Genomic DNA, 26,289 nt, shown 5'->3' on the forward strand with positions numbered 1-26,289 from the left:
GGGACCCTGTGACCCACAGCCCGGCTGGCCGCGGCCTGCACGCTTGGCCGGTGGCGCGGTGGCAGCTGGGCCTCCGCCGCGGGGCTGCCTTTGGCCACGCCCGGCCTGCTGCCCTCTCGGGCGACCCGGCCCCCCAAAGCTCCGCCCCAGGGCCTGCCGGCAGGACCCCGGCCCTCTTCCCCCGAGGCTGCGCGCTCCCGGGTCCCCAGAGAAGAGCCGGAGCGAGCCAGCGTGCGCAGTGACATTTATAACCAACCAGAGAACGGGACACGACGGACGGACAGACGGCGCGGAGCTCGGGCGGGCGGGGCCGCCCCATCTTTTGGCAATAAATAAAGCTTGGGAAACTTGAACCGGCCGCTGGGTTGTGTGAGTCTCGGGGCCGGCGGCTCTTTGGACGGCGGCCCGCTCGCATGCGGAGGGCGGGCGCGGGGGCGCGGGCAGGCGGGGCGGCGGCGGGCACGGTTATTGCTCGGAGGGGGCGCGGACTGCCGCGAGCACGCGCCGCGGTGAGGTAAACGGCTCCGGGGCTTTGGGGGGCTGGCAGCCACGGCCTCCAGCCAACCTCCCACCCGGCGGCCGGCGTGCTCCTCGCGGATGCTCAGCGCCCCGCGGGACTCCTCGTGGACTCCAGCGCGTGCAGACCACACGCACGTCGAGGCTCAGTTGGCCCTGGGAGGGCCGCTCTGCGCATGCGCCTCGCGCCCTCGGACTGGTCTGGCCCTTGCGGGTGCAGGCCCTGCGCATGCGCCTCCTGTGTCTGTGCGCTTGAGACGTGGTGCGGTGCGCACGGTGGCCCCCGCCACCATCCAGAGACTGCTGTCTGGGGCCAAGGGCAGTTGAACGTGGTCCTCAGGAGCCCAAGGGCAATCTGCCACGCTTCCTCCAGTCGAGTTGGGGTCCTCGAGCCTCGCGACGCCCCACGCACCAAGCCTCGTGCCTGGAAGGGACTGTGCGCATGCGCACCTGGGGGCGGCGCGGCGACCTCGTCGCGAGGATGTGCGCCTGCGCATCTGGGCGGGCGCGGGCGTCCGGGACAGCGCGCGCATGCGCAGGGCCCCGCCACCGGGGTCCCAGCGCACGTGCGCCGGGAGTCGTGCCCCAGGTGTGTCCCGCCGCGGGGGCCCCGCGCGGCGTCGGCGAAGCTGACAAGTGGGCGCAGGGCGCGGGGCTTAGGCCGGGCTGTGGTCGGGGGACGTGGGCGCGGCGGCGGCCAGCGCGGGGACCGCGGCGACGGGTTGCACGAGGCGCGGCGGGAAGAGTCTGTCTTCCAGGCCTGCCGCCAGTTTGTCCAGCAGCGCGTCCGGGGGCGTGGCGCACAGGCCTGAGCCGGGGCAGCCGCCGCCAGGCTCCTCCTCGATGGCGGGGATGGCGGGGGCGGCGGGGGCGGCAGAGGCGGCCGGGTCGTCCGCGCGGCCGTCGGGCGGGCAGTCGACGCTGTCTCCGCGGCGCAGGGGCGCGCGCGTGGGCCGGGGGTCGGCGCCGGGCGGGCCGGTGGTCGCGGCGCGCGCCCCAGGGTCGCTGTGCTGCCGGCCGCGCTGCGTCCACTGTTTGCGCGCGTGCGGATGCGCGCGTGCGCGGTGGCGCGCGGCGGCGGGGGGCGCGTCGTCGAAGTGCGGGTCGTGGCGCAGGAACTCGTGGAAGAGCGCGTCCGTCTTCTCGTCGATGCTGTAGTCGCGGCGCGGGGCGCGGCGGGGCCAGGCGCGCGGGCTGCGGGGCCGGGCGGGCGCCTCCGGGGGCGCCTCGGGGGCGGAGGTCGGGGCCACCTCGAAGCTGCTGCCCACTGTGGCCACGCGGCCGGCGCTGGTGAAGGAGGAGCGCTTCTCGGAGGCGCTGGGCGGCCCGTCGTCGCCCGCGCCGCGGCCCTCGATGCTGGCGTAGCCGCTGTCCATCTGCAGCAGCTTGCGCGGCCCGCCCGCCTCGCTGTCCGCAGGCCGCGGCGTGGGCGGCGGCGAGGGCGGCGGGAAGGCGGGCGCGGCGCCCCCGGAGCCCGAGCTGTCGCCGCTGCGCACGGAGTCGCGGTCGTTGCCGCTGCTGCTGTGGTCCGAGGCGGCAGCCGCGTGCAGCTCGAGCGAGGCGCGCAGGCTCCAGATGTCGTGGTAGATGGTCTGGGTCTGCTCCGGCCCCGCGTCCCGCTCGCCATCCGACTCCTGCTGCTGCTGCTGATGCTGCTGCTCAGGCCCCGCGCCGCCGCCGCCGCCGCGCTCCGGTGGGGACTCGGGGCTCGCTCCTCCCGCGGCGCCCGCCTCCTCCGCAGCCTCTAACCTGCAAGCCAGGCGGCGGCCATCAGAAGGCTGTGCGCGCGTCCCCCCCCCGCATCTGCTCCGCGGCCACCCCGCCTCTGGGTCGGGGAGGGTGGGCACGGGTGGAAACTCTCTGGGCTTGACTCGGCCTTGTCATAAGTTTTTGAAAATGCTGTCTTTTTTTGCAGGAGATGGTTTTTGGATAAACTTTGAACCCTCCTGGCACCTGCTTTTCAACTAGGGCGTGTCTTAAGGTGTCTAAGGGAAACACAGGCTGGCGCTGAAGTGGCTGGCCCCTGAGCCAGGGTTAACCTCTCCTTGGGAGCTGTCTCAGCGTGGGAGGACGTGGCCTGGAAGGACTGGACCAGATGGAGTCCAAGTTGAGGTTCATTTCATGCCCCATCTTGGATTGATAAGGAACCAGGCAGACCATACACAGAAGGCTTAAGTGCCCCACCCCACTGATGTGGACCCACAGCTTCAGAACAGTTGCCCTTGGGCTGGGGGGCGGGGAGCGGGCTGCTAGCAAAAGTGATGACAGCAGTTTCCGAGAAGGGGCTGTCCAGATCTCAAGAGCAGGGGCAGGCAGGAAGGGACCTGGGGCCACGGCACAGCCCTTCAGAACGTGGACCCCACCAGGAAGCGGCAGGACCCTGCTGGGCACACACCCCCAGTGGCCCTGCCTGGGGAGGCATCCGGCCTTAGGGACCCTGGGGCCATCCCGGGCCCTGCCCGCCCCCCTACCCTTACCCAGTCTCCCCCTGCCGCCTCCTCTGGTCCGTGCTGGAGAGGTGGCCCCAGCCAGGCAGCCTCTGGGGGGGACGGTGGAGCCGGAGGGACGAAACCGCCTGTCTGCAGGGCGGGGTGGGCGCTCCCTGGGCCTCCTAGGGGGAAGGGGGTAGGGCGGGAGCCCACGGGTCCAGCCCTAACACTTCTATCTACTGAAAAATACCTGCCAAGAGTGGGGGGCGGGCTGGTGGGGCTGGCCAGAAAGGGGCGGGGGGGCGGGAAGGCCACAGCGTCGCCCGCACTGGCGATGTACTGGATGAAATCCACTGGGGGGGCATCTGCGTTCTCCTGCTCCGTGCTCTCGCTGGCTGCCCGCTGCCGCTGGAAGTGGTGCCGCTTTGGGGAGCCTGTGCAGAGGAAGGCCGGCCAGCAGTCAGCCCGCCAGGGCCCTCCCAGCCCCGGGCTTAGCCAGGTGCCTGTGCACCCTGCCGTGTGGATGGAGAAACCGAGGCACAGAGAGCAGAAGGGCCAGAACCAAGGAGCTCAGAGGCCTGGGCAAATAAGTGAGTTGGAGTGAGGTACCAAGCTGCCCACAGTGGCCTTAGCAGACAGGTGTGGCTGGAGGAGCAGGGCCTTGCCCTGGACGCCCGGTGGCAGAAGCCAGAAGTCATGGGAGAGGCAGGGACAGGCTCCTGGGGGGCCAGTGAGGGGGAGAGGAGAGTCGCTCTACTGCCAGCACCACCCCTGCCGTGGGTCCCCTGGCCAGCGGCCAGGACCCTGGGACGGAGGCCTGGGAAGAGCCAGGGTGGGGAGGACAGACACCCCGCAAACAGGTTCTGGATCTGACTATAATCAGCCTTAGGAATCGCAGGCTCCGTCCTGGCTCTCACAAGGCAGGCGACAGGCCTCCCCTCCCTGGCCAGGAGCACCCCAGCCAGAGCTGACTGCCCGCCCTGTGCCGGAAGGTGCCGGGCCCCAGCAGTGGAGCAAGGTCAATGGCCACTCGCCATCTGTTTTCATCCTCTTTTCCGGCTCGGAGACCAGTCACCTGCCCCACAGGCGGCCCCCTGCAGCCTGGCCCCACTGGGTCCCTTGAGTGGGTTACGGCTGTCGGTGCCCACCGCTCAGGCAGCCACCTCCCTCTCCACGCACGGCCCTGCCGGGGGCTGAAGATGAAGCAGCCCCGTGGCCAGAGGTTTGCAGAATTGCAGGGCTACTGTCGTTAGCCCACAGTGGGGCACACTGGGGCCCATGGGTCAAGCGGACCCCGACCTGTTGTAATCAAGTGCTGTTGGTACACGGCCCCGCGTTTACACGCCGTCGCCGGCTGCTTCCACGCTGCCGCGGCCGACGGGCTGTCTGACCACAACGCCAAGATGCGCTTCTGTCTGCCGCCTCATACAAGTTGAGCCTGGGGCGCAGCGTGTGGCCCGACCAGCCGAGACCAGACCCTGGGCAAGATGCCCGCCGGCCAGCACAGGGCAGGCACTGGGCCCCAGGAGAAGTGAGCTGTCCCATCCCTGCTGCAGGGCCGCGCCCTCCAGCCTCGCTCCCCACCGGGGGCTGTCGCTCACCTCTCGTGTCCAGACTGGACGCCCGCTGGCTGGGCTCCAGCTTCCACTTCTTGACCTTGAAGTAGGGGCTGGCCCCGTCTAGGCTGGCGTGGCGCCGCAGGCGGGTAAAGAACTGCAGGACTGGGCCGGCCTCCCCAGGCCCTGCTGCCGCCCCCGGCCCCGCGGGCTTGGCGCCCCTGGCACCCGAGTCCAGCTGGGAGGGAAGAGGGCCAGTCTCAGGCACGCAGGCCCCTGCCTGCTGCCCCAGGGCCGGCCCAGCCTGGGCCACGGCTTGGCATTATCGGAGCAGCTTTGGCCAGCTAGCTTCCCAGCGCCACCTCCCGTCACTCCAGGGGGTGGGATGAGCAGGGGGCGACCCTAAGCCTGGGGACCGGGACAGGGAAGGGGGCTCACCGAGGGGCCTTCCCCAGAGTCGCTGGACACCGAGGGGCTGATCTCGAAGTCGGCAGGGCCCACGGCGGAGTTGTAGGGGTCACCTGGCAGGGCGGAGCTGGGGCCCACGGAGCGGCCAGTGAGGGCCTTCCCCGGGGGCTGTGGGACAGAGCCGGGGTGGGGGAGGAAGCAGTGACAGGTCAAAGAGCACGGGTGGGTGAGGGGGCATGCTAGGCCCGGCTGCCCGTGGTACCCCCAGCCGGGCCCCCTCCCCTCCCTGAGATGAGGAGCACAGCCGGCGGGACCGAGGGAAAGGGGCCACCCGCCCGGTGGGGACAGGGGCGGGGTGGGGTGGCTGGCCCGGCGAGCCCCCCATCTCACCTGGAATATGGCGAGGCTGGCCTTGGGGGTGGCCGTGGTGTGGGGGGTGGCAGCTGCACTGGCCTCGCCCGAGTCACACTCGTGGATGGTGACAATCTTGAGGGGCGGCAGGTGCAGGTGGGTGAGCCGGGCGTTCTTGAGGTGGTGGAAGTCCCCCTCCGTCAGGGTGTACCTGCGCCCAGCACGCCACCGTCACCTCGGACGGGCCCATCCTCCACCCACGGCCCCCCACTCTCCCCGGCCCCATCGTCCCGTGCCAGGTCTCAGGGGCAGGGCAGGACCGGGCCCCTGGCAGAGGCCAGCCCGCCCGTGAGCCCCGTCTGGGGTGGCACTCAGCCCCCGTGCCCCCCCACCCCCTCACCGGCGGCCCTTGTCATGTGTCTTCCGGCTCTGCTCAAACAGGGCGGCCTCGTTGAAGGACACGCGGCGGCCGGTGGAGCCGGTGGACAGGAAGCGTTCCGTCTCGGCATCCTGGCCCTCGGGGTCCTCCCCCCTGAAGTCAGGGTCTGCGAGGAGAGCCAAGAGAGGGTGGGCCCCGGGCGGGCCGCGCCGGGCGGGCTGCTGGGGGCTGGGTCGGGGACGGACCGCCGGGGACGGGAGGGGTGGGGGTGGGCACTCGCTCATCCGCTCACACACTCACTCGCTCGCTCAGCACGCGCCTGTGCGCACCTACGCGTGGGCGTTAAGGAAACAGAGATGAGTCGGAATCGAGCTGCGCCCAGTCTGGTGGGGGAGACAGACAGACACAGGTGGTCAGGCGGCCCGAGGGGGGCGGGCGGGCGGCTAAGGGTGGACGGGAGGCTGGGCAGGCAGGCGGGGTGGGGCCTGGATGGTGCCTCACCTGGGGCTGGGTGAGTGCCATTGTCCAGGTAGGTGGTGGTGGTCTTCTCTGCTTCCTCCACCGCTCTGGGGGGACAGCAGGAGAGCCGGTGGGCGCCAGGACCCAGGTGGCACCGCCCACGGGTCTGAGCTCCCAGAAGCCCACCTGCTCGGTCCCACCCGTCCTCCCAAGCATGTACACACCCGTTGCACTCGCACGGGTGTGCACCTGCTGCTCCAGCACGCAGGCCCCTCCCCCCCAGGCGGCGGGGGGCGGGGCCCGCACCTGTTGAGGCGCCGGTGGACCTCCCAGCAGCGCTTGCACAGGAGCAGCACGCCCGACAGCACCACCAGCGTGCCCCCGACGAACAGCGACATCACCACCACCAGCAGCACGTAGTTGTCCCGGATGGGGTCGGGCTCCGCCTGCGGGCGGCAGGGTCAGGGCAGGGCGGGGGCTCAGGCCTCCCCACCCGCCCACCCCATCCCCCTCACTCACAGTGGGGCGGCCGGTGGTGTTGTCCCACGTCGTGGTCAGGGCAGCAGTGGTGGCCGTGGTGGTGGCGGCCGTGGCCATGGTGGCCGTGGGCTGCATTTCCAGGCTCGGAGGAGGGGCCTGGAGGGGCAAGGCTTGCTCAGCTCCAGCTCCTCCGTCCCGCGCCCCCTACGGCCTCCCCAGGAGCGGGAGCCCACCCAGGGCAGTGGCTGGCGAACAGATCGGGGGGGAGCCCCGACGCAGCCCCCCTCAGGTCAGCGCTGAGCGCCGGGGCCTCCGTCTCCCCATCTGTAAAGGGGGGAGGTGCATGCACGTCAACTGCCTCCCCAGCCGGTGGGGCCGGCCCGGCAAGGTAGCGCGGGCCCAGAGCCCTGCCCAGGAAAGGGGAAGCGCCCCGGGGAGGAGTGGGGAAACTGAGGCCGTCAGCTCAGGCCTGCGGGGACCCGGGGCGTCCCTGGGGCCGCCCCCCGCGGGCGGGGCGGCGGGGCGGAGCGCCCTGATCCTGGGTCACGGTCACGACTCCGGGAGGTAAAGATCCCCCCTCCGCCGAGTGCTAGTGGGAGCGGAGAGGCCAAAGAAGGCGCATCTGTTCCCAGCCCTGAAGAATCCGGTTCCCATGGCGACGAGCGGCGGGCCGAGCTGGGGGGGGCGGGTTGCCAGGGAGCCGGGGGGAGGGGATGGGGGAGGGAGGGCGAGGGGAGGGGAGGGGAGGGGGGAGGCCTCCTGCAGGACGGCGGGCCGCCCCGGGCGCAAGATGGCTGCGCCGCCTCCCCGCCGGTGCCCAGCGCGGCCGGCCTCCGCGCCTGCCTTCCGCCGGGGGAACGGAGGCCGGGGAGGGGCTCGGCCCTCGGGGAGGGGCTCCCGGGACGCTGCACCTGAGCGCCTCCCCGGAGCCCGGCTCCTCGCGGCGGGAAGGCCCGGGGGCGCTCCGGAGCCTCCGGGAACAGAGCGCGGGGCCGGGGCGACCACCAGCCCTGCGTCGGCACGGCGCGCGCGCGGTCCTTCCCGGGGAAAAGGGAAAGCCCGTACACAGGCTGCAGCGTCCCCAACGCTTTCGGGCTTTGACCCCACTCGACAGCGGGGCAAACTGAGGCCCAGAGAAGGGGGGGCGCTCCCGGCGAAAGCCAAGTGTCCTCAGCGCTCCGGGTCAGGGGCTGGCCGCGGCTACCCCGGATCCTCGCGGGGAGGAGGCGCGCATATGTAGGTCGGGAAATGAGTACAGGCTGCAGGGGAGGAAGCAGGGACGATGACAGGGGAGCAGGAAAGATGGCAGGACACCGAGCAGGAAGAGAGGTGGGCTCTTGGGGGTGGGCGGGGACGGCAGCCGAGGGCGGAGGTTCCCCACGGGCCGGCCCCCGATCCAGCGAGGCCTCCCTCGGCTCCCAGAGCAAGCTCGCCACCGCGCCCAACCGCGCGGCCCCAACCGGCCCGGGGGCGGGGATGGCGAGCGAGGAGAGGCGGAGAGCCCGCCTCCGGGCGCATCGCGACCTCGGGCTAAGCCAGGAGGCGGAGACGCCATCGCCCTGGCTGGATCTCACGGCGGGGAAACTGAGGCCCGGGGAGGGCGTGGGCGGGGGGTCTCTCTCCCGGCCGCCGAGGGGGGATGCTGAGCCCCGCGGGTTGGCCCCCACGCCCGCCTCGCCTCTTCCGCTCGCTGCCTCCGGCCTCGCCGCCTCACGGGGCGAGGCCGGGGGTCCCGAGCCAGAGAGGGTCCCGGAGCCGACCGCGCTCCCCGCCGCGCTCCCCGGGCCGCCCCCCGCCCGCCCCGCTGCAGCCCCGGGCCCGTCGCGCCTACCTCAGCGCCGGGGCGCGCGGCCCATGGGCGGCGGGCGGGCGGCGGCGCGGCGCTCCCGGCTGGCTCCGGCGCCCGGTGGCCGCGGAGCGGGCGGAGAATTTATGAATGGAGAGCGCGGCGCGCGGGGGAGGCGGGCGCGAGGGGAGGGGCCGCGCACGTGACCGCGTTGGCGGCGAGCCCGCTCGGACCCGCTCGGTGCTGCCGGGTCCCCGGCCGGCCGCCCCCACTGCGCTCGCCGCTGCGTCTGGCTCGCTCGGCGCCGGCCACCGCCTCCCCTTCCCTTCCGGAGCGGGCGGGGGGCGGAGCCTGCGCTCCGGGGCGCCCCCTCCCCACGTGGAGCCGCCCTCTCCCGCGGCGGCTGAATCTCCGCCCCCGGCCCCCGAGGCACGACTCCCGACCCTTCCCGGTCCCCCGGGGCCGGGGCACGAGCGCGCGCTCTGGGATGCACGACACCCCCAGCCCGGGGTCCTGGGGTGCGCTGACGACCCCTCCTACGCTTCGCCCAATCCAGGGGTCCCCAGGGTGCACAGCGCAGGGCGTCGGGGCTCACCATGCGCCCTGCCTTTTTGGGACGGGCAAAGATAACAGCACACAAGCTGTGTTGAGTGCCGCTAGGGCCCTCCCCGCGCCGGCTGACATGAGGACTAGGTCCCCGCCAGAAACCGCACGCCCTGTCAACCCCCAAAGCTGCTGCCCCTTCTTCCTCTTGGACGATCGTGCCTCGTCCTTCGAGATGCTTAGGCCGCCAACCTGCCACCAGCCTGGTCCAGGTTCCTCCCAGTCGGCCTGGGCCTGTGCTCAACACCCCCAAACGGCACCCCTTTCTCCCCTAGTGAAAGCCAACACTGCTCAGCGAATGCCCGAGGCCCAGTTCAACCTCAGGGCCTTTACGCCTGCAGGTGCTGAGCCGGGTCGGCTCTTTCCCTACCCCGCCTCCATTCCCTCCCTTGCCTCCTTCAACTCTGTCCCAAATGGCAAAGTCTCTGGCGTCTTTTCTTGGCTGCCTTTGCCAACCGGGCAGCTGCCCGCCATCCCCCGCCGTGCACTTTGCTTCTCTTCGTGGCCCTGCACGTTGTCTATGTTACACACTCCTGTGAGTTGTGTCCCTACTGACCCCTGCCTCCCCCTACACGGTGAGCTCCAAGGGCGGCCGCACAGGTTACACTTCTAAAGGATGGCAAGGGGCAGCTGAGTGGATAAACACCCAGGAAAGTCGGCTCTGAGCGGGTGGGAACTGCATGTGCAAAGACCCTGAGGTAGCAAAGTGTGTTTGCAGAAGATCAACGCGTCGGAGGGAGCACAGGAAACCATCTGTGGTTCCCAGCCGGGGCAGAACATGGTGGTGAGGTGAGGCCAGGCCAGGCAACTGGAGCCACCCAAGCCCCAGTGATGGCAGCAGCAGTGGACGAGCTGGGTGGGTCCACCGAATTGCAGGGTGACCCCCGGCTTGGGACTCGAAGAACCACCCTGGAACGGGGATGCGAGAGAAGCCGGCCAACGCATGGGTTTGACGCCTCCATAGGGGTCCGGGGCTGCGCCCAGGACCCGCGCCCAGGAGCTCGAGTGGGGCTTCCCGCGCCCCCCGGACCAGGACGCCGAGGGCATTGGGGCTCACGCCCCGAGCGCCCCTCACGGGGCCGGCCCCGAGCGGGCGGGGGTCTGCGCGCCAGGCCCGGGCCTCGGGCGGCCGCGTGCTGGGAGGCAGGAGCGCGGCCAGCGCCTCGGGGCCGGGCGGTGAGCTGGGGCGCACGCGGCCCTGCGGTCGGGGGGCCGCCGCACAGCACCTGCGCCCCCCCACCCCGCCGCCGCCAGGTGAGCCCCGCGCGCCCCGCCCCGCGCAGCCCGCGCTCCCCGTTTCCCGGAGCCCGAGGTGGGGGCGGGGGCCCGGCCCGGCACGCCGACCTGCGTGCGCGCGGGGGCGGGGCGGTGACGTCAGCGCCGCGAGCGAGGCTGCGCGGGCCGCGGTGACGTCAGCAGAGCCCCGGGCCGCCCGCGCACGCGCACCTGCGTCAGCGGCGCGCGGGGGCGGGGGCCGGGCGGGGCCGCGGCGAGCGCATCCCCGGGCGCGGGGCGCCCTCTGCCGGCACCCGCGGGGGCTGCAGCCGAGCCGTGCCCGCTCCGCCCGGCGCTTGGCCGGGGTGGACCGGACTCCGCTTGGGATGCGCGTCCCGGGGCGCCTGCACCTGCTTCATCGCAGCGTGTCCCGTCCCGTCCCTCCGCTCTGCTTCTTTTTTTTAGGACTATTTGTCACTTCCTAATAGGCTATAGGATTTGCTTACTTATTACTTCGAATGTCCGTTAAGCGCCCCCACCACCCAAAACCAGAGCAGGAATCTTGACATTTCCCTGATGCAGGTCTCTCCAGGGCCTGGCATCCAATGAGCGCCCCCCAAGATTCTGCATTCAACTCAAGTGTCTCTTCCGCACAGGCTGCTGGTTCTCCCCATGCAGAACCGTCTAACCCACCTCCCGCCAGACCACCAGGCTGGGAGCCGGAAGGAAACTACAACCCCCAGCATGCCGCGTCGTCGTCGTCAGCGTCGCGCGCGGCCCGCCGGGAGTCGTAGTTCGCGGCTGCGCTCTCGTCCCGACTCCTTCTCCCAAACGTCCCCGCGCGTCGTCCTGCTCGCCCTCCAGGCCGTCCGCGTCCGGTCCGAGTCCGCCCGCCGCTGCCGCCGCTGCCGCCGCCGCCATGCTGCCCGCCGCGCTGCTCCGCCGCCCCGGCCTGGGCCGCCTCGTGCGGCAGGCCCGCGCCTACGCTGAGGCTGCCGCCGCCCCGGCCCCCGCCGCGGGCCCGGGACAGATGTCCTTCACTTTCGCCTCCCCAACGCAGGTTCGGACGCCGGCCGGGCTCGGGGCCCCGCCATGGCCGCCGCCCCCTTTCCGGACCCGGGACCCGGACCCTCGTCCCCCCACCCCTGCCAGTGTGGTCCCGGATCCGAGCCCCCAGCCCCAGGGTCACCGCCCCCCATTCCAGACCCGCGCCCTGTGCCCTTCCCCCGTGCAGTCCCAAATCTGAGACCCCCAACCTCGCTGGTCACCGCCCCCCATTGCGGACCCGTGCCCTGTGCCCTTCCCCCGTGTGTTCCCGAATCTGAGACACCCCCCCCCCACCCGCCCGGGTCACTGCTGCCCATTCCGGACTCGCCCCCTGTGTCCTTCCCCCGTGCGGCCCCGAATATGAGATCTCCCAAACCCCCTGATCACTAGCCCCCCATTCCTGACCTGTGTCCTGTGCCCTTCTCCCCTGTGGTCTAGAATCTGAGGTTTCCCACCCCATCCCTGGGTCACTGACTCCCTTTCCAGACCCCCACTCCCACCTGCTATGTGGTCCAGGATCCAGCGTCCCAACTTCGGGGTCACTGCTCCTGTTTCTGCTCCTCTGTCTGTGGTGCAGGATCTGATTTCCTTAATTTCCGGGTGACCGATCCCATGCTTTTCCCCCGTGTGGTCTCAAATCTGAACCTACCAACACTTAGGTTGCCGCCCCCCATTCCAGACCCGGTCTTTCGTCCTTCCCACATGGGGTCTGGAGTCCGAAATCCTGGAATTTCCACTTGGAACTCCACACCCCAGGGCCGGGGCAGGTCCAGAGCCTCTGCCCCTCTCCCGAGAGCAGGTCCTCCTGGGTTGGCACCCTGTGCTGCTTGTGTCCTCGCAGCGCGCGCCTGTGAAGGGGCTGGGGTCACTTGACTTCCCCACCTTCTTGTGGACAGAGGGTCTCGGGTGCCATCCAGAGAGCAGAAGCCGAGCGCCCACCCCAGCGCCCCGTTCTCCCCCCACCTGGCCCGTTTCACTGCAGGGAAACTGAGTCCAGGCTGCAGGGGCCTGGCCTGCGGTCACCCATTGCCCGTGTGTCCTCCTCAGGTGTTCTTCAACAGCGCCAACGTCCGGCAGGTGGACGTGCCCACGCAGACGGGGGCCTTCGGCATCCTGGCCGCACATGTGCCCACCCTGCAGGTCCTGCGGCCGGGGCTGGTGGTCGTCCACGCTGAGGACGGCACTACCTCCAAGTACTTTGGTGAGTGGAGTGCGAGGAGGGGGCTGAACCAGGCCAAGGCAGGGTCCATGTGTCACTTGAGGCCACAGCGAGAAGCCAGCCAGAGGCACTGCGCGCGGCCCAGTCTTGGCTGCGGTTGAGTAGCGTGTCGCGGGGGGAATGGGCGCCAGGAGGAGAAGTAAAGCCTCGTGGGGGAGCTGGTTTGAGGAGGAAGGAAGCCCGTGCGGGAGGAAATGCTCTGAGAAGACCTTGCTCCAACTTCTCGTTCCCAGCCTAGGACCACGGTGTGAAGCCGGGTCTCTCACCCCTGACCCTGACTCAGCTCGGGGACTAGTGCGTGAAGGGGGGCTCTGCTCTCTCCGGATGTCAACTCCCAGTGCCGGGCCCCAGGGCCACCCTGTGGGGCTGCTCTCCTGGTTCCAGGGCTGACCTCGTCCCAGGTGGACGTGGAGCCCTCACTCCTGCTTGTGCCCTCGCAGTGAGCAGCGGCTCGGTCACCGTGAACGCGGACTCCTCAGTGCAGCTCTTGGCCGAAGAGGCCGTGACACTGGACATGTTGGACCTTGGGGTGAGTGTCCCCAAGGGGGAAACTGAGGCATTGAGCAGGCGGGAGCTGCGGGAGGGCTCCCAGGATGGGGGAGGGGTGGGCACCAGGCCCGGGTCTGCTGGGCCCTCACCCGCCACCCACCCCCTGCAGGCCGCCAAGGCGAACTTGGAGAAGGCGCAGTCGGAGCTGTCAGGGGCGGCGGACGAGGCCGCCAGGGCCGAGATCCAAATCCGCATCGAGGCCAACGAGGCCCTGGTGAAGGCGCTGGAGTAGGCGGTGCGCGGTCCTGGCCTGCAGGGACCCCGAGGCTGGCGCTGGGTGGGGGCTGCTCTGGGTTGGCAGAACCAGCTTCTGCAGGTCTAGACTGGGTGCTGGGGGGCGTCCTTACAGAGGAGGCCGCCAGGGGGCAGCGCAGTGCCGGCGTCTGCCCCAGGAGCACCCACGGGGCCCCATCCCCTGGCCCAAGTGGGCGGGCGTGGGGGTGAGCTCAGAGACTTTGCCCTGCCCTCGGAGGGGCTGTCACCCCGGGGGCTCTTCTCCCGTCTCCCAAGATCCCCCAACCTGACCCACCGCTGCCACCACCCCTCCTCTCTGGCTGCCCCATGGGACAGCCTGCCCCGGCCCGCGCCCCCATTAAAGACCTGGGACCCGCCTCGTGTGCGCTGTTTCTGTCTCTTGCGGGGCCGGTGGGTGTGGGACCTGCCTGGCCTCTGCCCAGCCCTCGCGTTCTCTCTGAGGTTGGGCAGTAAATGCCAGCTCAGCCTCGGAGGACCGGGGAGGTCCTTGCGGGGTCTGCAGTCAACTGCGGACTGGAGGTTTCGGGGTAACAGCCAGTGAACCAGGCCGGGTAATGGTGGGGTGCTGGCCTTCACCCCGGAGTCTGTGGATGGGTGAAGGCGCCCGCCAGGCCTGGGGGCAGTGGGGGGTGTGGCCGAGCTCCTGGAAGGCCACCTGGGGCTCCGCCTGCCTAGGAAGGGGCAGGTCCTGCCTGCTCCCACGGAGGCCCCGCCCTGCACTTGCTGGCCGTGGGTGGCCCGGGCTGGCTAGCCGCCCATCCCTGGTGGTGTTGGCACCTCTGTGGCACCCATCCCCTGGGCCTGCCCCAGATGGGGCGGGGCGGCCGGGCGGAGGCGGCCCTGGCCTGGCGAAGCCCCAATGCTGCCCACCTCACTTTTGCAAGCATCGGGGTGGTCCGGCGTTGGCTCCATGTTCCAGGTGGCGGGCAGGGGCTTCAGGGCAGGAGTCTGAGCCCAAGCAGGGCCGGCTGGGGATTCCAGGAGGGTGAGTGTGTGGGATAGCCAGGGCCTCCCTGTGTGTCACTGGCAGCCAGGAGGTGACGGGGAGGTCACCGCAGGGCATGTCAGCACGGTTGGGGCGTGCACTCGTGTGTCACGGTCCCATGTGAGTGACTGTCTCATGGCCGCATTCAAGGGTCCACACGGTGGAAGGTGTGAGTGCCGAGGCGTCCAGGCAAGCTGGTAGCTGCTGGGCATATCTGTACAGGCTCCCCTTGCTCCTCGCCAGCAAGGCCCAGGCAGCTGGCCTCTACTTCCCCAGGAAGGCCACAGGGTCACAGGTGCAGCCCCACCCCTCCATGTCCTGGGCTCGGAGCCTGGGTCCTAGAGTTGTTGGCCACCCCAGGTGCTATAAATAAGACCAAGGACGTAGTGAGGGGGGCGGGGGACATCCTCACCAGGCGGCTGGACCAGTGTCCCCAAACCAGGGACCCCCTGCCTGCACCCTCGTGCCCTGAGGGACCTCAGCTCTTGGCTGGGGAAACAGTCAGGCTCAGGACGCCCCCCCCCCCCCAGCACAGTGCAGCGCAGGCCCCTGGGGAGCTGTGAGCCTCAGGGACAGCCGTGCCTCACTCGGGCCCGCGGGAACAGCCCGTGCTGGCCTGGCCATGTCCTGGGGCAGGAGGGGCCCAGGGTGGGGCAGGTCACAGGGCCAGGAACAGGGGGTCATGACCTGTTCTGCCAGGGCAGGCCGCTGCCCAAGGCTTCCCCCCCTCTCGGGAAGGGGGGGTCCCCTCGTGACTTTTGTGTGCTCACCCTGGGACTGCGCACTGGAGCGCAAGGACACCAGACAGGAAAGAAAGCAGGAAGCTGTCGACTTAGCAGGTTTATTCGCAGGCCCCGCAGAGGCAGGCAGGCCCCGGGCCTCCTGCAAGCGGCCCCCACCAAGTGCGACAGGAGGGCCCCCCTTCGCTGCCACCAGAGATGCAAGGTCTCAGAGCCCCTTGAGGTCACACAGCTCTGTCCTCCCCGCCTGACCCTAACCCTGGCCCCAGCACCCCCGCGGCTCCGGGGGCCCCTGCAGCTTGGACGTGCTCCGGCTCCAGGGCCCACGGCTCCGGCTGGAAGCGGAGCTGACCGGCCCCGTGACCCCGTCTTGTGTGCTCCCTCAAACCTCCGAACTTTGCACCGGCTGTTCTTGCTTCCTGGAGCACCTCCATCTTCGCCTGGCAAACTCCTATCCACCCCTCAAGCCCTGCCCTGGTGACCCCCTCCCAGGGGCTCGCCCGGAACCTACAGCGCTGGGAGTGTCTGGGTGTGCCGGTATCAGGGTGGGGGGCTAGACACTGCCGGAGCGTTGGGTGGGAGCAGGATGGAGGCCTGGAGAGGAACACAGCCCTGGGAGGGGCCGGGGTGGGGGTGGGGTGGTCAGGCCAGATAAGAAGAGACCAGATAAGCGGACAGGGGTGGGGGAGTAGAGCCTGGGGTCCTCCTCTGGGCAGCGCCCCCACCCTAACCATAGTCTTCCTCCGAAAGCCCCCTGCCCAGGGCAGCCCACAGGGAGAAACAGGACAGGCCAGGTTTCTGCTGTCAATGGCTGTGTGGCCTCAGTTTCCCCATCTGTAAGATGGGTTAGGGTGACTGTGTCCACCCTGGAGGCTGGGTGCCAGCCTGTGAGCTTCCATTAATGAGTGATGAAAATGTCATTGGGCCTAGGTGAGGGTCCCACGCCCCCATGCCCCAGAGCCAGTCCTCTTGATTCTGGTACTTCATCCTACAGCCCCTGCTCCCCACAAAGAAACAGGCTCAGAGAGGCCAATGACCTCCCAGCTCACACAGCACAGCGGGTGACTAGCTGCACACGGCAGGCCTGGCGCAGGTTAGTCGCTCCAAAAATGCCCTCTGAGGTCAGCGTTAAGGGATGCAGGAGGCCAGGCTGCCGGGCAGCTGGCCCGGGCAGCCCCACTCCAGGCAGGTGACTCCGGCCTGTTTTCCTGGACCACGGCCGCTGACTCAGGACCCCTTTCCCGCCCCCCCACGCGGAAGCACCGGGCCTGGGAGGGCAGGAAAAGGGGGTGGGGCAGGGAGCCGACCTGTGCGGTCCGAAACCCCGTCCCGGGGACCCCGACACGGGTGCATCCGAGGCGACGCGGCCGGCTGTGACCCCAAGTTCAGCCGCATTCAAGGAGCGCCCCCCTTTTGCACGGGCGAGGCTTGGGGGGCGGGCAGCCCAGGCCCCGCGGCGCCCCTGGGCCCTGGCCCGCAGGCAGGGGCGGGGGCCGGCCTGCGTCACCGCCCGCCCGGCCCCCCGCCGCCTGCTCGCCCAAACTCCACCCCGAGGGAAGGCGGCGCGGATAAAGGCTCGGGGCCGCCCGATCTGCCCCAGACCGGCCCCGCCACCGCGCGCTCGGCCCGGACGTGGGTTCGCTCGGGACCGTGGGGACCTCGGACTGGCTGCGCCCGGTGAGTGCGGGGCGGAACCTCGAGGCCGAGGAGGGGGCCTCCGCTCCAGGCTTTCAGCGCGCCCCACTTTTCTTTGTTCTCGGGGCAGGCAGGACGCGGGGTGTCTCCAGTACCGGGAAGCCCCCCGGAGCGTGGGGTGGGAGGAGCTCGTCGCAACCGACACTGCCCCGGCGGGACCTCAGCCCCCGCCCCGCCCCCCCGGGCACTCCCCCTGCCCGCGAGTGACCTTGAGCCAGTGGCCGCTCGGCCTCAGTTTCCCCAGCCGTGCAGCCCGTCTCCTGACCCAGAGGTCAGCCGCTCGGAGCGAGGCGCCCCCACGCCCGCAGCCCCGGCGGCCTCCCCCCGCCCCGGGCAGCCCCGCGCCCCCTCCCCGGCGTCCGGGCCGCGCTCCCGGGCGGGGCCGGCAGAGGGCGCGCCGGCGCTGCTGACTCACCGCAGCCCCGAGCGGAGCGGCGTGCGGACGCAGCCGGGGACGCCGCGTCACGTCACGGCTCAGGCGGGCGCCACTCGGGAAGCGGGCCGACCCGCGGGACGGGGGTGGGACGCGAGGTGGCCCCGGCGCGGGAGGGGTCCTCCCGGCCCGGGCCACGTCACCGTCGTGGGGGTGGCAGGCCCCGCCCCTCGCCGGGATCTCACGCCCCCTCCTCCCCGGGTGGGGGCGCCGGCCCGGCCGACCCTCCCGCGAGCCGGCCCGCCGGGGCCCGGCCACGAGGCGCGGGGATCGCCTCCCGCTTCCGCTCGCGGCGGCTTCCCGGACGGGCGCGGGGGGAGGCCCCGCGGCTTCCTGCCCCTCCCGGCGCGGGGACCACGCCGCCCCTCGCCGCGCCGCCCGGACCGGGGTCCCGCGCCCCCGGCCGCCTGCTCGCCCGCCCTTTGTTACGGGCGCCCGGCCTTATGAATGGCCCCCGGCGCGGGCGGGGCGCGGGGGCGGGCGGAGCGGCGCCAGCCCCGCCCCCGCCGCGCGCTGCTTGGCCGCCGGGCGAGGGGCGGGGCGAGGGGCGGGCCCGGCGGCCACGTGGGGCAGCGCCGCGGCGGCTCCCATTGGCCGGCGCTCGCGGCCGACTCGGCGTTCGGCGCGCGCCCATTGGTCGGCGCGGCGCCGACGGAGTAAGTAGTGAATGGGAGGGGGCGGCGCCCCGCCCCTCGGAACGTTGATACATTATAACTTTTTTTTCTTGTTACTTTCACCCCCAGATCCTCGGAGCGGCGGCGGCGGCGGCTGTTGCTAAGGAAGGGGACGCGCCGGGAAGCGCGGCCCGAGCGGCGGACGGCCCCGAGCGCGGCCAGCCGAGCGGCGCCCCCTCCTCCGGGACCCTCCCCCGCGCCCGCCGCGCCTCGGCCGCCCCCCGCCGCCCTTGAAAGGAGCCGCGAGCGCAGTCCGCACCCTCGGAAGGCGCCCCGACGAGCCGACGCGACCCCGGAGCGCCCCTCGGATTTCTGATTCCTGACTTGCCTTCCGCTCCTGGGACTTTCTCGACGGGGACGCGCGCTGCCCCCCGCCCCCAGGGACCCCGAGGATCCCGGTTTGGGGAGCCCCACGCCCTGCCCGGAGGCGCGGCGAGGATTGGCGGCGCCCCGCGGACCGCAGCCCCCCAGCGCGGGCCGGGGATGGAGCCGCAGCCCGGCGGCGCCCGGAGCTGCCGGCGCGGGGCCCCCGGCGGCGCCTGCGAGCTGGGCCCGGCGGCCGAAGCGGCGCCCATGAGCCTGGCCATCCACAGCACCACAGGCACTCGCTACGAGCTTTCGGTGCCCCCCGACGAGACGGTGGAGGGGCTGCGCAAGCGGCTGTCTCAGCGCCTCAAAGTGCCCAAGGAGCGCCTGGCGCTGCTCCACAAAGACACGTAGGTACCGCGCGCCGCCCCGGCCCCCGCGCCCCCCGGCCCGCCGCCCCCTCGGGCCCCGGCCCCCGGGCGGGAACAAAGAGCGCGCCGCTCAGGGAAGGAAGGGGGCGGCCAGACGGGGGGCGGGGGCGCGCCGCGCGCTCTCGGGCGCCCTCTGCTCGGCCTTGCCTGCCGCGGCCCCCTCCCCCGCCCGGGGTCGCTGCACAAAGGCGGCTGCGAGGGCGCCCCCGGCCGGGCTCCCGCGGCCCCCCTCGCGGGAAGGCAGGAGTCCCGGGGCGGCGCGGGGGTCCCGGCTGCGGGGGTGGGGGGCGCGGCCGCCGCCGCCTCTTTCCGCGTCCCCGCCGGCTTCCGCATCTGCTCGGCGGCCCCCTCTGCGTCTGGCTGTCTCTCCCCCCACTTGCGTCTCCCTGCCCCCCTTTGTTCTCGCCACCGAGCGCTCCCCGCAGCCTCCCCCTCCCCCCTGGTATTTAAATCGCCTCCAGGCCGGGGAGCCCTCCCCCCGCGGGCCTCCGGGGACACGCAGTGTCCATCCCCAGCGGAGGGGCCCCGTGGGGGAGGGGCGGGAGGGGGAGGGTCTCCTTTGTCTGGGCGGCGGCGGCGGCCTGCGCCCGGGAGGGAGGGAGGAGCGGGAGCCGGCCGGGCGAGCCCCTAGGCTGAGCCCCTCGGAGCCCACAAAGACGAGCCCGGGGCCGGAGTCTGTGAATTACCGGCAGGGCTGGCCGCGGGGTGCTGGGAGGGTAGCACAGAGTGCATTGGGGCGGGATGATGAAAAAGTGCCTTGCCGCGGTGCAGAGGGGGTGCCCCAGTGCAGAGTTGGGGTTCCTGGGGAGAAGAGGTACGAGCCGCCAGCATAGGGGCTCCCAGGGCCAGACCTAGGACCTCCCCCCCGCCCCACGCTCAGAGCTCTGGTTCTGGAAGCCAGGAAGGGGTGGGGGTGGGAGCACAGCCCTCCCCTGCGGCCTCCGCTTCCGCGTCCCTGCCTTGTCTCCGCATAGCCTCACCCTCTTCCTTCCTCCCCCCCCAGCCGGCTCAGTTCGGGGAAGCTGCAGGAGTTCGGAGTGGGGGATGGCAGCAAGCTGACGCTCGTGCCCACCGTGGAGGCGGGCCTCATGGTAAATGGCTGGGGCAGTGAGCCCCGCAGGCCCCGACACAGGCGCGCAGCCCCCTTCCACGCGAGCTCGGTCCCCATCACACACGTCTGGGTCCCCTTCTTCTCCAGGGCAGCCCACCCCAGCAAGCAGGGCCTACCAGACCCCGCGGGCAGGACGCACGCTCAGGGTCTCCCCCCCTCTGTCTTTGTAGTCTCAGGCGTCCCGGCCAGAACAGTCCGTGATGCAGGCCCTGGAGAGCTTGACCGAGACGCAGGTGAGAGTCGCGCCGGCCCCTCCTAGCCCATGGGGTCGCAGGGCCCGTGCCCCGCGGCTCTGGGGGTTGTTTGTGCTCCCAGGAGGCCCATGGGGAGGGGAGGGGAGGGGACGCGCCGCCCCGCCTTGGTGCCAGCTTGGCCTGGTCACCCCGCTTCCTCTTCCTCCTCCCCCAGCACTCACCACCTGACCTTGAGAGCTTTCTCTCCCACGGTGGCCGCCATGGGGGAGGGGGCGAGCTTTCACAAGGCTGTCTGCGGGGTGACCTTGGCCCACGCGCTCGCACCGGCCTTCGTCCCCAGGCCCACACGGTCAGCCACCGAGCGCCCCTCCGAGGCCGCTGTGGTTTCTCTAGAGCAATCTTTTTTTAATTTCTGCTGGTGGGGGGGGAAGGGAGGGAGGGACCAGCCTGTGTGACACTCCTTCCGCCTTTGGGTGACCCCATTGTGAGGGGTGGGGAGTCACCCCTCCTTCTCCTCCTCCTCCTCCTCCCTCTGGCCTTTGTTCTCTGCCCCAAAAGGGGGCGGGGGGGCGGGGCGCTGGGCCCCAGGGCCAGCAACGCTGGGACAGGATGTTAGGAAAATATTTAGAAACCTGCCAGGAGGGAGGCTGGCCCACACCCGGCTTCCCGGCTTAGTCGCTGCCTTCTTTTTTTTCATTCTCAGTCCTTTCCTCATTTTTCTGGTGGCGGGGCCCTCCGCCCAGGAGGGTGACACAGGCTTCAGCTATCCGCCCGCTGCCAGGGTGGGGGAAGCAGGCCACCGCCCGCCCGGGCGAGAGGGTGGGCGGGTTCCCGTCCTCCTCGGCTGGGCTGGCCGCAGGAAACCTGCTCAGCGGCTTCCCTTCCTCCTGCCCCGAGGCCCTCGCCCCCTCCCCGACGTGTAGCATCCTGCCCTCTCTGGCGGGCTAGCGCGGAGGAGGGGGCCTGGAGCTGGGTGGTCTGCCGTCAGCAGGACACCCGGGAGGGGAGGGGGTCCCGGCAGCCGGCTAGGGGCTGCACGTGATTTCCTGGGGCGGACGCAAACTGAACTCCCTGCTCCTGGGGGGGCTGCGGTTGGCAGGGGGGCCCGGGGCGTGTTGGGTTCACATCCGCCCCAGGGTGCCTGCGTCAGGAGGGAGATGGGGGGGGCGCTGGGCGGAGTGACTGGGCTCCCAGGGCTGTCTCCCCGCCTGGCACCGAGTCATGCCAGCCTGTCCTCCCTCCCCAGGGAGGAAGTTGTAGGGTGGCGGGTGTGGGGGGGGGACACCCCAGCTGCTGTTGGGAACCCACCCCAGGCCCTTCCTGCAAGGGGTGGCTCTGGGGCCAGGGGAGTGGGGGGGTACCCTGCAGCCTGGGCTGGGGGGTGAGGGCTGCACACTGCCCGCCTCCCTCGCCTCCTCCCCACGGCCCCCCGAGCAGAGAAGGTTACGCCAGCCCGCTGCCAGCGGAGAGCTAGGAGGCGGCGGTTCTGAGTCATCCCGGCCTGTGTCACTTCTCAGAAACCTCCGCCCCCCCCATCCCGGCCCCTGGGAGAGCTCGGTGCTGGCCAGGCCCCAGAGGAGGGGCAGGACGGCCAGGGGTCACATGCACCCCCTCACCCGCTGCACAGAGGGAGCCAGATTTGAGGGTTCACGTTTGTGCATGCTGTGTCGAGGCCCCAGGGGACCGGTCAGGGCCCCCCCCCCTTCCGCCAGTGGCAAGGCCTCCCCCTCGGCCTCCGCCCCGCCCAGGACAGATAAATATTTATCTTGAGAAAGCAAAGGTTAGGACGAAGAATTTGTTCAGGAATTCCGCCCACTCGCCACCCGGGTGGCTTGACTGGGGGGGGCTGGAGATAGGGCCCCCTTCCATATTCAAAGGCAGATGGGATTTGGGGACCGAGGAGTGGGGGAAGGGTACGAGGTGAGGGTTATTGGAGGGCAGTGACCGCTGGCTGGGCCCCGCCCCCTCTGGCCTCAGTTTCCCCTTGAAAGAAGCAAGCTGGCCAGGGAGGGCCAGGCCCCCCGTCTGACCCGCCTCTGTCCCCCACAGCCCCCAGCAGCGCCCGGGCCGGGCCGGGCTGGCGGAGCCGGCTTCCGGAAATACCGATTCATTTTATTTAAGCGTTCGTGGCACCGACAGGGACCCCAGAGCCCAGAGAGGGGCAGCGAGAGGCCCCAGGTCACGCAGCGCGGGGGGCCGGGCCGGGCCGGGCTGGGGGCGCCACGGACAGGGACCCCGGGGCTGACGAGCCGCTCTCTGCAGGTCAGTGACTTCTTGTCGGGCCGCTCACCGCTCACCCTGGCGCTGCGAGTGGGTGACCACATGATGTTCGTCCAACTGCAACTCGCCGCCCAGCATGCCCCACTGCAGCATCGCCATGTGCTGGCCGCGGCCGCCGCCGCCGCTGCCGCCGCCCGCGGGGACCCCAGCATGACCACTCCCGTGCCCTCTCCCTGCCGGCCGGTGTCCAGCGCCGCCCGCGTCCCCCCGGTGCCCACCAGCCCTGCCCCCACGTCTCCCTCGCCCGTCACAGCCGGCTCCTTCCGATCTCACTCGCCCTCCGCTTCCTGCCCCGAGGTGAGTCAGGGACCTGAAGGGCGGGGACCCCCGGAGGCCGGGAGGGCCGGGCTCCAGCCCCAGACGGGTCCTCTGTCCTGAGGCCCGTCCAGACCCTGGACTGGGGTTGTCCTCGAATCCCAACCTCACGCCCGGCCCCTGGCTCTCACCAGCAGATGGACTGTTCCCCTCCCGCCAGCACCAGCCCCACGTCCACCCCCGGGGGCAGCCCCACCTCCCGCTCCCGCAAACCCGGCGCCGTCATCGAGAGCTTCGTGAACCACGCCCCCGGGGTCTTCTCAGGGACCTTCTCTGGTAGGTGTCACGGCACCCACAGGTGTCTCCCAGAGCCGTCACATGCATTCACGACCTGGTGGGAGACGTGCTCTTACCCGTCCTGCCCCGGGGGTTTTCATGCACATGCGTGACTGCACAGAGGGCCACGGGTCCACACACCTGGGTGCGAGTCCCCACGTCCCTTGCTCCCGGCCTGGAGTCCTGCTGTACACGTGAGACCCGGCGTCCACCGCTCAGGTGGGCCCTCACCAGTATCTCTCCCCGTCCTCCCCAGGCACGCTGCACCCCAACTGCCAGGACAGCAGCGGGCGGCCGCGGCGGGACATCGGCACCATCCTACAGATCCTCAACGACCTCCTGAGCGCCACGCGGCACTACCAGGGCATGCCGCCGTCACTGACGCAGCTGCGCTGCCATGCCCAGTGCTCCCCTGCCTCGCCCGCCCCGGACCTCGCCCCCAAAACTACCTCCTGCGAGAAGCTGGCGGCCACGGCCCCGGCCTCCCTGAGCCAGGCCCGTGTGTGCAAGCCCCCGGGTGAGCATCCGACGCCCCCCCCCACCCCCCGCCCACCCTCGGGCGCTCAAGGCCTCTCTGTGTGCGCCGCTCAGAGCAGCTGACCCGCCGGGGGGCAGGGGGCCCTCCAGCTGCCGCTCGCCCTGCCCTGCGTGAGCCTGGAGAGAAGGGAGCATGTGTGTCGGGGGCACAAAGTGGCCTTGTGCCTCCCCGAGGGGGGCCCGTCCTCACTTCCTCCTCGCCCCCCCAAGGGCACCTTCTCCAGATGGCCCACGGAGCCTCTGAATGGCCGAGTCAGGCCGAGAAGGGGGCCGGAGCCCTCCCTCCTGCGCAGGGGCAGCCTGTGTGCCCCCAATACATCCCGATTTGGGCGGAACAGTGATGCCATTCTGCCTCCCGGCCCCAGGTCACAAAGGGGAAACTGAGGCACGAGCCTGCGTGTCTCTCTGTTTGGTCACGGAAGGGGCCCCAAGGGCTCGAGCTCCAGTTAATTTGCACGGTGGCTGAGTCCCACGGGCACCGCCCTCACGGAGCTCCTGGCACACCGGGGCAGTAGACGCAAGGACAGGTTTTAATGACCTCATGGCGGCTCCCAGGGTCCAGACTCAGCGTACGCTCTTGACCGGCTCCTGGCCGGAGCGAGCGTCCAGGGACTGTGCTTGGGTCTCCAGGGCATTTGCTGGGGGTCCTGGTATTTGGGGGTGTCCGGCCTCCTGGAGGAGGGCCCAGGGGTCACTCACAGTCATTGTCTCCCCCCCACCCCCCACAGGAGACCGGCTGCGGCAGACGGAAAACCGCGCCACCCGTTGCAAAGTGGAGCGGCTACAGCTGCTGCTGCAGCAGAAGCGGCTGCGCAGGAAGGCCCGGCGCGACGCCCGCGGCCCCTACCACTGGCCGCCCAGCCGCAAGGCCGGCCGCAGTGACAGCAGCGGTGGCGGCGGGGGTGGCGGCCCCAGCGAGGCCGCCGGTTTGGGCCTCGACTTCGAGGACTCCGTCTGGAAGCCAGAAGTGAACCCCGACATCAAGTCAGAGTTCGTGGTGGCCTAGGAACCGTGGCCCTAGCCCCGGTGGCCGCACGCGTGGGGGCCCAGCGCAGGAGGGCAGGCGGTGGCCATGGCGGTGGCGCCGCCGGAGGCCCCTCCCTCCCCGGCTGGCGTCCTTCTGGTTTTGGGTTTTTTTTTTGTTTTTTTTTTTAATTTCACTTCTCACCATGGTTTTCGAACTCTCTGTGGACTTGCGTTCCTGCCTCCTCGGTTCAGCTCACACGTGCCCCTGCTTCCTCCGTCGCCCCATCCTCGTCTCCCGTCCTCGGCCTGGCCCGCGCCAGGTCCCTCACCACCCACCTTCCCGAGCTCCAAATATGTAGCAGTCTTTCCAGATGGTTCACGCGGAGACGAGGAGGCCTCCCCCATCCTTTCCGCTCCACCGCCCTCCCTCATTCTCTTCAGGTTTGAGTCGAAAATGTAGATGCCTCATTTTGCACTTTACAGCCGAGGGGAGGGGGCGGCGGGAGGAGAGCCCCCTGCACCCCGGCCACCACCGGCCCGGCCGCCTACACACCACACGCGGGAACCGCAGGTGCACCCGACCAGGGACTGTTTCTCTTCCACATCTGTCCTTTTTTCTCTTCTTGGTTTCTTTTTCCCACTTTCCTTTTTCCTGGAAAAGAAAAGGAAGATCCTTTTCTGGGCAGAGGCTGGCCAGAGGCTGCTCGGGGGTTCAGGTCAGGGTGTGGGGCCCTTTCCTGGCAGGAAAGGCAGGGGGAAGGGGACAGACGGGCCGCCAGCCTCCGCCGTCCACGCACTGTGCGATTTCCTCTGACGCCACCCCTTTTTTCTGAGCTGGGGGTATTTATAGACTATTAATTTTCTGACTGAGCCAATTAGTGGTTGGGAATCTCTTGAAAATTCGGGAGAGAATTGGCTGGGGGGCGGGAGAGATGCCCCCAGCCCTGCTCCCGGCCCAACCTGAGGGATCTGGGCCTGTGGACTGTCTGGGGGTCCCTCTGGCCGAGGGAGGGGTGGGGGTGCTGATCTGTGAATCCCCCCGGCAGGGGCCACGCTGTGTAGCATTAACCCCCTTGGGGGGGGTCGCTGCTGGTCTAATCTGGACCCTCCCCCATTCATGCCCATGGCCTCGGGGTCTTTGGTCCCCGGGGCAAAGGGACAGACCCCCTACTGGGGCTATTTCAATGGGGGTGGAGTTTTCCTTTCATTCACTTTTTTTTTTTTTTTTTTTTTACTGATAATGGAGATGTTTGGGCCCTGCCCCCCACCTGTCAGTCTTGTCCTGGCCCCACCCATCTGTCCTGATCGACACCCCCATGCCCTGCCTGTCCCCCCGACCCCTTCCTACTCGTAGGTGAACCCCAGGTCCTCACCCCCCCCCCATTATATGTTTAAAGTTAATGGTTTCAGATGTGAACATCATTTGTTAACTGTAGCTCTGTAAATTTTTTTGTGGGGGGGTGGGCAGGGAGGGGTCAGAGGGTAGGGGTCAAGGATTTTGTTGTTTTGTTTTCGTTTTCCAAAAAAAAAAAAAGCAGAAAAAAGAGGCGCGTTTGTTTTTGAAGAACTGTCCTGAAGACCTATTTAAGTGTGTGTTCTGTTTTTTTAACGATTTTTAAATAACGTCTGTGCCTCCGCGGGTCCGAGGGTGGAGGCCCCAGGCAAGGCAGGAACCGCCTGCCCCCCTCCACCCTCGCCAGGGCCCACCCCTCAAGAAAGCATTACCCACCCTCAGGGGTCGGGCTGTGGGGTGTCCCGGCACCTTGCGGGAGTTTCCTGTATGAAAACATAAAATTGGAAAAGAAAGAAACCTACAGCGACACCATGATTTCAAGGAATAAACAGAAAATGAAACTGAGTGAATGTCCCGCCTCCTCACCTGGGAGGGGTCTTGGCCATCGGGGAGTGGCATGGGGGGGTCTTTCCGAGGAGGGATCTGGGGTGGGATGCTGGGGTCCCCCACCACCTTAGGGAGTGCCAGGTGGAAAGTAGGTTCTGGGGCACCCAGTTTGGGCGGGGAGGGGAGTGCATCCTGGAACAGTTCCCACGCCCCCTCCCGGGTCTGGGGTGAGGGGACAGGAAGCCGCCCAATGG

General features: G+C 70.0%; 3 protein-coding genes across 12 annotated transcripts; 2 read left to right on the forward strand and 1 right to left on the reverse strand.

Moving 5' to 3' along the window:
• Nucleotides 1-232: 232 nt before the first annotated feature.
• Nucleotides 233-12,280, reverse strand: CBARP (CACN subunit beta associated regulatory protein). Of its 6 annotated transcripts, XM_070622229.1 has the most exons (11): nt 8,410-10,067; nt 7,644-7,837; nt 6,618-6,734; nt 6,405-6,544; nt 6,141-6,205; nt 5,661-5,805; nt 5,300-5,471; nt 4,940-5,077; nt 4,547-4,739; nt 3,196-3,379; nt 233-2,265 (listed from the first exon to the last, which is right to left on the reverse strand). In XM_070622229.1, the coding sequence occupies exons 3-11, from the start codon at nt 6,711-6,713 to the stop codon at nt 1,173-1,175; spliced, it is 2,226 nt and encodes a 741-aa protein (XP_070478330.1). In that variant the 5' UTR covers nt 6,714-6,734; nt 7,644-7,837; nt 8,410-10,067; the 3' UTR covers nt 233-1,172. The 6 variants fall into 6 exon arrangements, with proteins under 6 accessions (XP_070478330.1, XP_070478334.1, XP_070478332.1 ...); XM_070622233.1 differs by lacking the exons at nt 7,644-7,837; nt 8,410-10,067 and adding an exon at nt 11,730-12,280; XM_070622231.1 differs by lacking the exon at nt 7,644-7,837.
• On the forward strand, nt 7,021-13,608 carry ATP5F1D (ATP synthase F1 subunit delta). The gene is made up of 5 exons (XM_070622251.1): nt 7,021-7,142; nt 10,839-11,242; nt 12,277-12,430; nt 12,889-12,977; nt 13,107-13,608. Exons 2-5 carry the CDS (start codon nt 11,102-11,104, stop codon nt 13,227-13,229), a joined length of 507 nt encoding a protein of 168 aa, XP_070478352.1. The 5' UTR covers nt 7,021-7,142; nt 10,839-11,101; the 3' UTR covers nt 13,230-13,608.
• Nucleotides 13,609-14,037: 429 nt separating this feature from the next.
• Nucleotides 14,038-26,053, forward strand: MIDN (midnolin). 5 transcript variants are annotated; one of them, XM_070622239.1, is made up of 10 exons: nt 15,027-15,182; nt 15,972-16,654; nt 17,849-18,495; nt 19,520-19,607; nt 19,798-19,860; nt 21,871-21,999; nt 22,084-22,398; nt 22,551-22,692; nt 22,949-23,209; nt 23,958-26,053. In XM_070622239.1, exons 3-10 carry the CDS (start codon nt 18,263-18,265, stop codon nt 24,233-24,235), a joined length of 1,509 nt encoding a protein of 502 aa, XP_070478340.1. In that variant the 5' UTR covers nt 15,027-15,182; nt 15,972-16,654; nt 17,849-18,262; the 3' UTR covers nt 24,236-26,053. The 5 variants fall into 5 exon arrangements, with proteins under 5 accessions (XP_070478342.1, XP_070478343.1, XP_070478344.1 ...); XM_070622241.1 differs by having other exon boundaries at nt 14,038-16,654; nt 22,554-22,692; XM_070622240.1 differs by lacking the exons at nt 15,027-15,182; nt 15,972-16,654 and adding an exon at nt 17,644-17,761.
• The last annotated feature ends 236 nt before the right edge of the window (nt 26,054-26,289 follow it).

Source organism: Equus przewalskii, chromosome 6 (assembly GCF_037783145.1).
Source record: "Equus przewalskii isolate Varuska chromosome 6, EquPr2, whole genome shotgun sequence".
Taxonomy (NCBI): Eukaryota; Metazoa; Chordata; class Mammalia; order Perissodactyla; family Equidae; genus Equus; species Equus przewalskii.